This window comes from Schistocerca piceifrons, unplaced genomic scaffold (assembly GCF_021461385.2).
Source record: "Schistocerca piceifrons isolate TAMUIC-IGC-003096 unplaced genomic scaffold, iqSchPice1.1 HiC_scaffold_1870, whole genome shotgun sequence".
Lineage (NCBI taxonomy): Eukaryota > Metazoa > Arthropoda > Insecta > Orthoptera > Acrididae > Schistocerca > Schistocerca piceifrons.
In genome coordinates, this window is record NW_025727757.1 from 399502 (window position 1) to 412200 (window position 12699).

General features: G+C 44.2%; 1 protein-coding gene across 1 annotated transcript in view; it reads left to right on the plus strand.

Moving 5' to 3' along the window:
- The window catches only part of LOC124741112 (ankyrin repeat and protein kinase domain-containing protein 1-like), a 99763-nt gene that overhangs the window by 33405 nt on the left and 53659 nt on the right, over positions 1 to 12699 (plus strand). Inside the window, exon 2 of the mRNA XM_047248647.1 lies at positions 8629 to 8798. Coding sequence (XP_047104603.1) covers positions 8708 to 8798 — 91 coding nt within the window. The 5' untranslated portion in view covers positions 8629 to 8707. The remainder of the gene's footprint in view (positions 1 to 8628; positions 8799 to 12699) is intronic.

Consider the following 12699-nt stretch of genomic DNA (forward strand, 5'->3'; position numbering starts at 1 on the left):
AAGAAATGTTCCACTGGAAACAGTTGAGGGTAGGATGTATAAGGGGAAGTTAATGGAAACTGAAGTGCTGTCCAAGCCAAAAACCCCACGGTACCACATCAACAAACTAGCTGACGCTAATGGACATTTTTTTTTCTTTATTGGGATTTTAATACCTGTACAACAACAGGTAGGCCGGCAGCAGTACATTACGCCGCTCTTGAGCCCAAGAGTGAACAATGATAAAACATAGAAGACACATGAGTTCGAACAATCGGCGGGTAAAAAACAGTAGACACAGTAACCTAAAAAACGTGAAGCCGTTCACACTCGATGACAAATCCACACTACAAACTGTTGACACGATGCACAAGCACTGATGATTTCGATGGTACACATGAACGATGGAGCGTGACGGTGAACACTGAACACAAAACACGACGGCACACACGAGAAACGGATGGCGAAGATCTCCGGCGCGCGAGTGTCCAAGTAACGTGTGCGAGTCTGGGGACCTACCAAGAAGGGGAAGAGGGGGAGGGGGGGGGAGAAGGGAGAGCAAGGATGCCAATGGCGGAGGAGATGGGAGGAGGAGTAGAGGGATGGGGATAGGGGAAGCCTGGGGAGGAGTGGGGAGAAAGGGAGGAGGGAGGGAAGGGGGAGAGGAGGGAGAGAGGGTGCCCAAAGGAACAAACACAGGAAGAGGGAGGGAGGATCAAAGTTGGTAGGAGGGGTAGAGGGAGGGGAGGAGGGCATCATTAGGGAGGGGGAGCTGTCGGAAGCCACCTTGGGAGAGGGCTAAAGGACATAGTTTAATCAGCCTATTTCAGTATCCTGCTAATTTAAATCCGACTGAGAATACGCTCAGTGAAGATGAAATGCTGAAAGAAGAAGCGTTTGGAAATGTTACAGCACGGGACAGGACTCGAGTAGTCAGCCATGCCAAGAATATAGTTGGGGAGAGACGGAGTCACAAAGGACTATGACGAGTTTATACCCACCGAGCTGGCTGCACGGTCTAAGGCGCTGCTTCCTGAGCAGGAAGGCGTGCCGGCCCCCGGCACAAATCCGCCCGTCGGATTAGTGTCGAGGTCCGGTGAGCCGGCCAGCCTGTGGATGGTTTTTAAGGCGTCTGTCCATCTGCCTCGGCAAATGCGGGCAGGTTTTCCTTATTCCACCTCAGTTTCACTATGTCGGCGATTGCTGTGCAAACACTCTCTGCATATACGCATACACTATAAGTACTCTGCTATGCAAACATTGGGGGCTGAAATCGTCCGGTATGAGACGTTGCTGAGGGGGTGGGAGGAGAGGGTCCACTGGGGCCGAACCGCACAACAACCCAGGGTTCGGTGTGGGGCGGAGGTGGGGTGGGTGGACTGCTGTGACCTGTTGCGGGGTTGTGAACCACTGAGGGCTACGGCGGCACGAAGCCTCTCCGTACAAATATGCACCTCACTAACATTCTAATGCAGTTGAAATTGCAACAGAATCATGAAATAGTGTGTTATGAAACTAGTATCTGAGGGCAAGTCAGGTCAACAGTTTATGAAACAGCCCATTCTCTGAATAAAACAAATGCGTAACGTCTTCATTTATATTGTCAGCAAATCCACAGCATTCGCGAGACTGCAGACAGATCCGTTCTTGTTTAAAGAATAATTCAGGTATGTTTTCTACATTCCATACGAAGCAACACATGACGAGACACGCACGAAACGCAAATTCATAGAGGCCCTTATTTTTCACGGCAAACTTCAACAATTTCATACAGTAGTTAGCTAATATCAAAATATCATAATAACTGCGAGCATTAACGAAATGCTAAGCAGTTTGTCATGAAGCCGAAGAATTAACCTATGAGATGTGCGAGAATCAGATGTTTATAGCTGATAGTTTGCTCACACTTGTTTGAGAAAAATTTCAGATCCGCTACCTTGCGCAACTTACTGTTCACGCAGTCAGCTGCTGACGCTCCCAGCTCACGCTGGCAACTGCACTTCCCTCCACTCGTTCAGCACTGAACTTTCAAAAGCCGCAACTAATTTTAAGCGCGCCGTAGTCCTCTACACTACCCGCCTATTGTCAGCTTGTGCTGCAGTTTCCTTCGTGGTCATCACTCCAGTCTTAATACAGTCATCTCAGTTTGTCTACCCCCACCTACTTCCTCAACAAAGAGTTTACGGTCTCATTCTTCACTTGTAAGGTTACATCAGAACGAGGGAGAAGCCAGTACCGAATGGTCAAGTACAGATTCACTCGATGTCGATTGTCCGAAAGATAAATTACTCTTCAAACCCCAAGGGTTTAGATCAAGCAATACTATTTATTATGCTGAATCTTGTTCAGAAACACACAAGTAAACACAGACACATACTGCTGCTGATCAACTGCACACAGACTATTTTCATAATCTTCTAACAATAACATTACCTTTTCCCCATTCCAGTCTCGACAAACACTCTTACGCTTGCTACTTATGTGTTCAATATTGTTATACACACACTGACCCTAATTTCATCGTTCCTGTAACGCTTATCATTTTATTCAGCATGCAGACAGCGACAGTTTGCCACAGTTGCCACCATTCCCCTACTGTAACTAAAGAGCACTGGAAGACAAAGTTAGAGTGTTGCTTATAATAAACAGAACTCCTTGAACGACTACAGATGGCGGAAAATGTTTTGCAGAAATGTTTAGTATTTCAGTCACCTGCGTTCAGCATACGTCCTGTTGTCTAGTCGGCACAGGACCAGTCATGGACAGTGATAATTTGTTCCATACGTGACGGGATCGACGCGAATAAGGCGCGAATGGCGTCCTGTGGTATCGCCATCCACGCTGCGTTCATATGGTTCCAAAATTCATCTGTGGTGACTGGCATTGGATCACAGTGTTGCACCCACTGTTTCACCATATTTCACACATTTTGAATCAGCGAGAAGTATGGTGATCTGGTGAGCCAGGGTAAAAGGCTATTCTGCGACACCCAGAATGCACGTGGTCATGTAGCCATATGTGGCCGTGCATGGTCTTGCTGAAAACTGGCCTCTGGGGTGTTGTGTAGAAAGGGTATGGCTATGGGTCGCAGGATGCCATTCATGTAGGTCACAACGATCAGTGTCCCAGACACACACCAGCTCCTATTTGCTGTTGTACCCAGTAGCACACCACACCATAGAGCCTTGAGTTGACGCTGTATGACTTGTGCGAATGCAAGCGCTGTGATACAGCTACCCCTGTCTGCGGCGAACCAAAATGCGATCATAATTTTCAAAAATAACCTGGATTCGGCCGAAAACACTGTCTGATGCCACTCCTTATCCCAGTGACGTCGTTCCATACACCAATGCCGTCTAGCATGTGTCTGTACATTGGCCAGAGAGAGAAATGGACGACGCGCACGTACCCCACGCCATAGTAAATGTCGACGGACTGTCACCCCTGTTGTGTATGGTACACAAAACGGGTTAGAACACTGTTGCAGAAACAACGAAACAAACATGCCAAATCTAAACAGACGCAAAATCCCCAAGATTGGCTATCCTTTACAGAAGCTCGAAACTTAGCGTGGAGTTCAAAGCGATACGCCTATGTTTCCACGACAAAACTTTGTCTTGAAACCTGGCAGAAAATTCAAAGAGATTCTGGTCGTATGTGAAGTATGTTAGCGGCAAGAAACAGTCAATGCCTTCTCTGCGCGATAACAATGGAGATACCATCAATGACAGTGCTGCCAAAGCAGATTTATTAAATACAGCCTTCCGAAATGCCTTCACAAAAGAAGAGGAAGTAAATATTCCAGAATTCGAATCGAGAACAGCTGCCAACATGAGTATCGTAGAAGTAAATATTATTGGAGTAGAGAAGCAACTCAAATCACTTAATAAAAGCAAATCTTCTGGTCCAGACTGTATACCAATTAGGTTCCTTTCGGAGAATGCTGACGCATTAGCTCCATACTTAACTATCATATTCAGCCGTTCACTCGAAGAAAGATCCGTACCCAAAGACTGCAAAGTTGCACAGGTCACACCAATATTCAAGAAAGGTAGTAGGAGTAACCCACTAAATTACAGGCCCATATCGTTAACATCGATGTGCAGCAGGATTTTAGAACACATATTGTGTTCGAACATTATGAATTACCTCCAAGGAAACGGTCTATTGACACACAGTAAACATGGGTTTAGAAAACATCATTCCTGTGAAACACAACTAGCTCTTTTTTCACATGACGTGCTCAGTGCTATTGACAAGGGATTTCAGGTCGATTCCGTATTCCTGGATTTCCGGAAGGCTTTTGACACTGTACCACACAAGCGGCTCGTAGTAAAATTGCGTGCGTATGGAACATCGTGTCAGTTATGTGACTGGATTTGCGATTTCCGCTCAGAGCGGTCACAGTTCGTAGTAATTGACGGAAAGTCATCGAGTAAAACAGAAGTGATTTCAGGCGTTCCCCAAGTGTAGTAGATAGTGTCGGAAGTTCCATGCGGCTTTTCGCGGATGATGCTGTAGTATACAGAGAAGTTGCAGCATTAGAAAATTGTAGCGAAATGCAGGAAGATCTGCAGCGGCTAGGCACTTGGTGCAGGGAGTGGCAACTGACCCCTAACATAGACAAATGTAATGTATTGCGAATACATAGAAAGAAGGATCCTTTATTGTATGATTATATGATAGCGGAACAAACACTGGTAGCAGTTACTTCTGTAAAATATCTGGGAGTATGCATGCGGAACGATTTGAAGTGGAATGATCATATAAAATTAATTGTTGGTAAGGCGGGTACCAGGTTGAGATTCATTGGGAGAGTGCTTAGAAAATGTAGTCCATCAACAAAGGAGGTGGCTTACAAAACACTCGTTCGACCTATACTTGAGTATTGCTCATCAGTGTGGGATCCGTACCAGATCGGTTTGACGGAGGAGATAGACAAAATCCAAAGAAGAGCGGCGCGTTTCGTCACAGGGTTATTTGGTAACCGTGATAGCGTTACGGAGATGTTTAATAAACTCAAGTGGCAGACTCTGCAAGAGAGGCGCTCTGCATCGCGGTGTAACTTGCTCGCCAGGTTTCGAGAGGGTGCGTTTCTGGATGAGGTATCGAATATATTGCTTCCCCCTACTTATACCTCCCGAGGAGATCACGAATGTAAAATTAGAGAGATTAGAGCGCGCACGGAGGCTTTCAGACAGTCGTTCTTCCCGCGAACCATACGCGACTGGAACAGGAAAGGGAGGTAATGACAGTGGCACGTAAAGTGCCCTCCGCCACACACCGTTGGGTGGTTTGCGGAGTATAAATGTAGATGTAGATGTAGTAGATGTAGGTAGTGTTACAGGCCCTTTGCTGTTCCTTATCTATATAAACGATTTGGGAGACAATCTGAGCAGCCGTCTTCGGTTGTTTGCGGATGATGCTGTCATTTATCGACTAATAAAGTCATCAGAAGATCAAAACAAACTGCAAAACGATTTAGAAAAAATATCTGAATGGTGCGAAAGGTGGCAGTTGACCCTAAATAGCGAAAAGTGTGAGGTCATCCACATGAGTACTAAAAGGAACTCCTGAAAGTTCAGTTACACGATAAATCAGTCTAATCTAAAAGCCGTAAATTCAACTTAATACCAAGGTATTACAATTACGATCAACTTAAATTGGAAAGAACATGTAGAAATTGTTGTGGGGAAAGCTAACCAAAGACTGCGTTTTATTGGCAGGACACTTAGAAAATGTAACAGACCTACTAAGGAGACTACACTATGCTTGTCCGTCCTCTATTAGAATACTGCTGCTCGGTGTGGGATTCTTACCAGGTAGGGCTGCGGAGTACATCGAAAAAGTTCAAAGAAAGGCAGCACGTTTTGTATTACCGCGAAATGTGGGAGAAAGTGTCACAGAAATGATACAGGATTTGGGCTGGAAATCGTTAAAAGAAAGGCGTTTTTCGTTGCGACGGAATCTTCTCACGAAATTGCAATCACCGACTTTCTCCTCCGAATCCGAAAATATTTTGTTGACACCGACCTACATAGGGCGGAACGATTACCACGATAAAATAACGGAAATCAGAGCTCGTACGGAAGGAGGTGTTCATTCATTCCGCGCGCTATAGGAGATTGGAATAATAGGGAATTGTGAAGGTGGTTCTATGAACCCTCTGCCAGGCACTTAAATGTGATTTGCAGAGTATCCACGTAGATGTACGATGTGTTACACTGTTCCACTGTTGCGCGAGGGCCGAGAAGGACGCCGATCTGTCCTGCAGTGCCATTCGGATGTCGATGTTCTCGGGCGGTGGTCTGGCTGGTGCGACATGACCCATCTCGTGGTGTTTTATGGTCTTCCTGCACACAACCGCTGCACCGCAGAAATACTTCCTCCCACACGAGCAGCAGTTTCCAGGATGGATGCATCATCTTCTCTCATGCCAATATTGTGCCCTCTTTCAAATTCACTGACCACGCATACGTCTGCGAGGCGTCCCGCATGTCTGTTCAACTCAGACTGGTCCATTACCTTCGATTTGTAGCGACAACGAAAGGCACATTTTATCACTAGGTGAAGTTGCCCCGCGGTATCGATGATCACCTGGTACCCCTGGCCCAGTATGGTTCAAATGCTAATACACTCCTGGAAATTGAAATAAGAACACCGTGAATTCATTGTCCCAGGAAGGGGAAACTTTATTGACACATTCCTGGGGTCAGATACATCACATGATCACACTGACAGAACCACAGCCACATAGACACAGGCAACAGAGCATGCACAATGTCGGCACTAGTACAGTGTATATCCACCTTTCGCAGCAATGCAGGCTGCTACTCTCCCATGGAGACGATCGTAGAGATGCTGGATGTAGTCCTGTGGAACGGCTTGCCATGCCATTTCCACCTGGCGCCTCAGTTGGACCAGCGTTCGTGCTGGACGTGCAGACCGCGTGAGACGACGCTTCATCCAGTCCCAAACATGCTCAATGGGGGACAGATCCGGAGATCTTGCTGGCCAGGGTAGTTGACTTACACCTTCTAGAGCACGTTGGGTGGCACGGGATACATGCGGACGTGCATTGTCCTGTTGGAACAGCAAGTTCCCTTGCCGGTCTAGGAATGGTAGAACGATGGGTTCGATGACGGTTTGGATGTACCGTGCACTATTCAGTGTCCCCTCGTCGATCACCAGTGGTGTACGGCCAGTGTAGGAGATCGCTCCCACCACCATGATGCCGGGTGTTGGCCCTGTGTGCCTCGGTCGTATGCAGTCCTGATTGTGGCGCTCACCTGCACGGCGCCAAACACGCATACGACCATCATTGGCACCAAGGTAGAAGCGACTCTCGTCGCTGAAGACGACACGTCTCCATTCGTCCCTCCATTCACGCCTGTCGCGACACCACTGGAGGCGGGCTGCACGATGTTGGGGCGTGAGCGGAAGACGGCCTAACGGTGTGCGGGACCGTAGCCCAGCTTCATGGAGACGGTTGCGAATGGTCCTCGCCGATACCCCAGGAGCAACAGTGACCCTAATTTGCTGGGAAGTGGCGGTGCGGTCCCCTACGGCACTGCGTAGGATCCTACGGTTTTGGCGTGCATCCGTGCGTCGCTGCGGTCCGGTCCCAGGTCGACGGGCACGTGCACCTTCCGCCGACCACTGGCGACAACATCGATGTACTGTGGAGACCTCACGCCCCACGTGTTGAGCAATTCGGCGGTACGTCCACCCGGCCTCCCGCATGCCCACTATATGCCCTCGCTCAAAGTCCGTCAACTGCACATACGGTTCACGTCCACGCTGTCGCGGCATGCTACCAGTGTTAAAGACTGCGATGGAGCTCCGTATGCCACGGCAAACTGTATGACACTGACGGCGGCGGTGCACAAATGCTGCGCAGCTAGCGCCATTCGACGGTGAACACCGCGGTTCCTGGTGTGTCCGCTGTGCCGTGCGTGTGATCATTGCTTGTACAGCCCTCTCGCAGTGTCCGGAGCAAGTATGGTGGGTCTGACACACCGGTGTCAATGTGTTCTTTTTTCCATTTCCAGGAGTGTAATTTCTGCTTGTCTCACCGGCACGATGTCTGTAGTGCTGTTGGTTTCCTTGTAGCATATTTAGGAGATTATAATAGTCAGCACCCAGTAGCTGTCATCACCTTTTTGGACCGTAATCCTTTCCCTCCCCACCTCCTCTCTCGCTCTGGGAAGTACTTGCTAGCCTGTCCTTAGATGACTTAGACCCGTTTAACATTCTAATACCAGTGCTGCGGTCAAGACAAACCTCATCCTACTCTCTCATTCCGCAAAATGAAAGCTCTTAGTGCCATATATGCAGTTAATTTGAAAAACGCGAAGTTTACACTGTTATCTCTGCAATAAATACATAGACATGACGAAAGATTGCAAGTCGTTTATATAGTACTGTCAAAGAATCAAATTTCAAAGCAATGAATGTGTCTTAAAAGGTTTCAGAAGTATTTGACGTACATATTTTAAATTAATCAGTCAGTAAATAGCATACTGGAAAAAGAAAGTGATTTTAATTTGTAAACTAATGCAACACAAGTCGGACTCAAACATTAATTTTCTGTACATCTTCTTGAAAGAAAATGAATTTTTTTAACTAAATTTATTGACAAAATTACAGGTTGCTCATCGGTCTGCAAGTTTGCAGAAGGTACTTTAAGGGAAAAGTTATAAATCTGGCCTGACACCTTTATACTTGAATGATGTTCTGCAGAAGGATTACTTGGTTCATCTGCATTTTTGTGACTATGGTCATGGCTGCTGCATACAGTGATCCACATTCTATTAAAGGTAAATATACAAATATTTTTTTCACTTGACGTAGGTCTGAATATGATAATAAGTAACAATTTTATTGTTATTAACGAAATACATGTTTAATTTTATTTTTGAGTTTTATACGAATTTTCTTTTAGGGTTCCGATACTGAAGTCGCGGTCCCTCATTTAAGAAGTGACAATTCAGATAACTATTTCTTTCCATTACTCCTAGATATATAGGTGCTGTCGTGTCTCGCCGTCGTAGGCTTATTTCGAGATTTAATAACTGCTCTGGTTCGCAGTTTAATCGTATAATTATTATGAACGAACTCTGCAACAAAGTTGCGTATCAGTACATCGGTGCCTTTGATATCAGAGAGTATACCGGGTGGAATACTCTTAATTCGTCTGTTGCGGAGATGTACCACAGATCACGGCAGTGACATCGTAGCATGGCTGTAGAATGTATCGGCACCATTTTCTAAAAGATAGACTTGTACAGTTGAACAGGCCGCTGTATTACGAACACAGCGCTGCTGTACATTAATTTGAAAACTCTGTCAGCATGACAGTAGTACGTTCGTAATCTATACAGTGACTACATAATAGGTTCCTTACATGCTCAGTAGCTTCGTGACAAACATAATAGGTTACTTAAATGCTCAGTAGTTTTTTGACAAACATTTAGGTTCAGTGGGGAATTGTTTCAGATAAACAGCACATTTATGTTTAAGATCTCCTTTCGTCAATGACAGGCTTTTTCAGTCTGTGGTCGATGCCATTATTGTACCTGTAGCGTACATTTGATTTCACATACCGTAAGGTGTCTTGGAACAATCCTCATGTAAATAGCTATGAATTATGTCGCATTGGTAAGTATTCCCAATGCCAAAATAATTTTGCTAATATTCTATTCACTCTGATCTCGACATTAAAAATTATTCGAGACAGAGAAAAGCTAATGTGGTAGGAAACTAAATTTTAACTAAAATATACTCTAACTGGAGTTACACAGCCATAACATGCAGCTTAAGGCCTAGCTGGTCGATAACGATAGGAAATAAATAAAAACAAAAACCCATAGTGTTGGCTCCTTTAATTGTCAACACGGTCTTAATTCCTGTTTATTTTATGATTTGAGTGAATACCCAGGTATTCTGTGCTATTTACGATCTCTACCTGTTTCTTACAGTTCATAATACTGTGTAAGTTCTCCTCCATTTCTATCGCTACAATGAAACTGGGTATAGTGGATTTCAGTTAGATTGCTTGCAAGGGAGTTTATGGTAAAAAAAGATGGCGAAGGGGGAAGGAAGTTGCTGGTTTCTGTAGCTGGTAAATTTTTAGTCATCCTGTAGGTGTAATCTGAAAGCAATAGTTTGATCTACACATAGCTAATGCCGCTGTGAGCTTGTTGTTACCACAAAAAGCGCTACAGGACGGAATAGAAAATTTGCAGCTCCTTAATATGATGCCAGATTCACTTCTATTAAGTGGTACAGGATTATGGTGGTTAGTTAATGAGCCACGAAGCTGTAGTGCTGAGCGTTTGCTAATAAGAGACTGTGAACAACCTTTCGCCTTGAGTCAGATCAGATTCTACCTGCTGTAAAGTACTTTATATTTGCACACTCTAAGGTATAATTCACATATATAAAATTGGGAACATTTTTCTTAATGCCGAGTTAGTTTTTGTTATTAATTGTAAAACATTCAACATATTTGATTATCATTCTATGAATTAATTATTCAAAATCTTTTCAAAATCTGGGAAGACGTTAAAAGAGTAGGTAGGTGTCCAACTTTGCGTCATCCAGTTACTTTCTCAGGGATTTTGTGCGGGGTACATTTTTTAGAAGAGGTGTATTCAGTTATAATGGAGAAACACCGCAGTGAATTGCTCTATTAGAGATGTGACACAGTTTATTTCTCTAGAGTAGATTTTCAGTTCATTACTTCATTTATTCCTGTTCCATGCGATGGTTACATCACAAAGGCATGACTGTCTTACTGAGTTGGCTCACTGTTAGAGGCGATTGAGATCATGATAAAGGTTGAGAATGAGGAGATGGAGAATACATACTGCAAGATCTGATACCAGTGGCAGTCGGAAAGTCTCACATGCCTTATTTTTGTGGGCCATTTGCCTTTTGTCTGATTTAATAGCACTCAGCACGACTTCCACAGCTATGCCAACATCTTTAACTTGGAGTAACACATACTCAATTATTTCTTAGATACTTTTCGATATTGTCATTCCCTAAAGCTTTTATATTATATACTTCCTATAGTACCACAAAAGTTATTCCCTGATGTCTTAACACATCCCCTATTATTTAGTCCCTTCTTGGTGTAATTTTCCACACATTACTTTCCTCGTTATTTCTGTGGAGAACCATCACACTTCTCATTGTATCAGTCCATCTAATTTTCGATATCCTTTTACAGTACTATATTTATATATTTTCTCATCTTATCTTTTCCCAAAGTCTATGATGACTTTTAATTCAATTTAATGCTCCTGACGGTGCTTATAAGAAATTTCTTCTTCATGTTTGATATTAATACACTTCCAGAATGAGATTTTCCACTGCAGCGGAGTGTGCGTTGACGTGACACTTCCTGGCAGATTAAAAGTGTATGCCAGACCGAGAGTTGAGTTCCACGGGCAAGTGCCCTACCAGCTGAGCTACCCAAGCACGACTCACGGCCCGTCCTCACAACTTCAATTCTGAGAGTACCTCATCTCCTACCTTCCATACTTCACAGTTTTAATCGGCCGGGAAGTTTCATATCAGCGCTCACTCTGCTACAGAGTGAAAATCTCACTCTGGAAACATCCTCCCGGCTGTGGCTAAGCCATATCTCTGCAGTATACATTCTTCCAAGAGTACTAGTTCTGCAAGGTTCGCAGAAGAGATTTGGAAGGACAAAGCTGGTTACTGAAATTTCGTGTGTTGATCCTGCTATAACGAAAAATGCCTTTGTTGTAATGCCTGCTGCCTCAGTTCGCGTATGATATCTGTAGCACTCTTTCCTCTTAGTCTATCTATTTCTTTACCATCTCTGCTAGAATTACAGTTTACTTTTCCCAGTCTCCCCTTCGTTTCCTTTACTGCCTGCTTTGTGTAGAGGCTGAATAATGTGGGCGATGGATTAGAACTCTCCCCACTGTCTCCATTTCGTGAGTTTAGACGTATACAACAGCTCTTTGGTTTTGGTAAGATCTGTAGCTGATCTTCTAGCTACTTTGTTTTGCCCCTATTGCCTTCAGAATTTTAGTAATGTATTTTATTCCACAGTCTCGAAAGCTTTTTGAAAATCCACAAATGCTGTAACATTAATCATGTCATTCTTTAATTCATACAAATCATAAATCAGTATATCCTGATAGGGTCCTATGTCTCTCTAGAACCCACACTCGAGTTAGTACTTTGTAACCATGACTTATTAAACTGGTGTTTCGGTAGACATTGCACCTTTAGACACTGGCATTTTGCATCTATTATATTGTTCTTGGAGTACGTAATACATCAAAGGAAAACAGATGCAACAGTGCTGTCCTGATTGGTTCTCCCAGATATTTTTACAATTCTTCAACCATGTTGGCTCTTTCAGTGTTCAGTCAAATGCTTTTGAGCATCAGTTACTTTTTTTCTGTTTCCATGACTCGGTGTTCCAGCTGTTTCCTTTAAAAAGCTCATATATAAATATGGTGTCCCATTTATCTTGCTCACCTAAATAACTGTTTGTCCAGATGCAAATTACAAAATGTTTCAAGCAAATGATCTTTAGCCATCAGGGGGAAATCAATCAGCACGATTGCCTTCGTTGTAGCTTTGTTTTTTTACACAGATATGAACAGTGGTATGACTTTTAAATGGCGCCCTGTATTTTTTAACGGTAATTCATTTCCTCTCCAAAAGACCTAT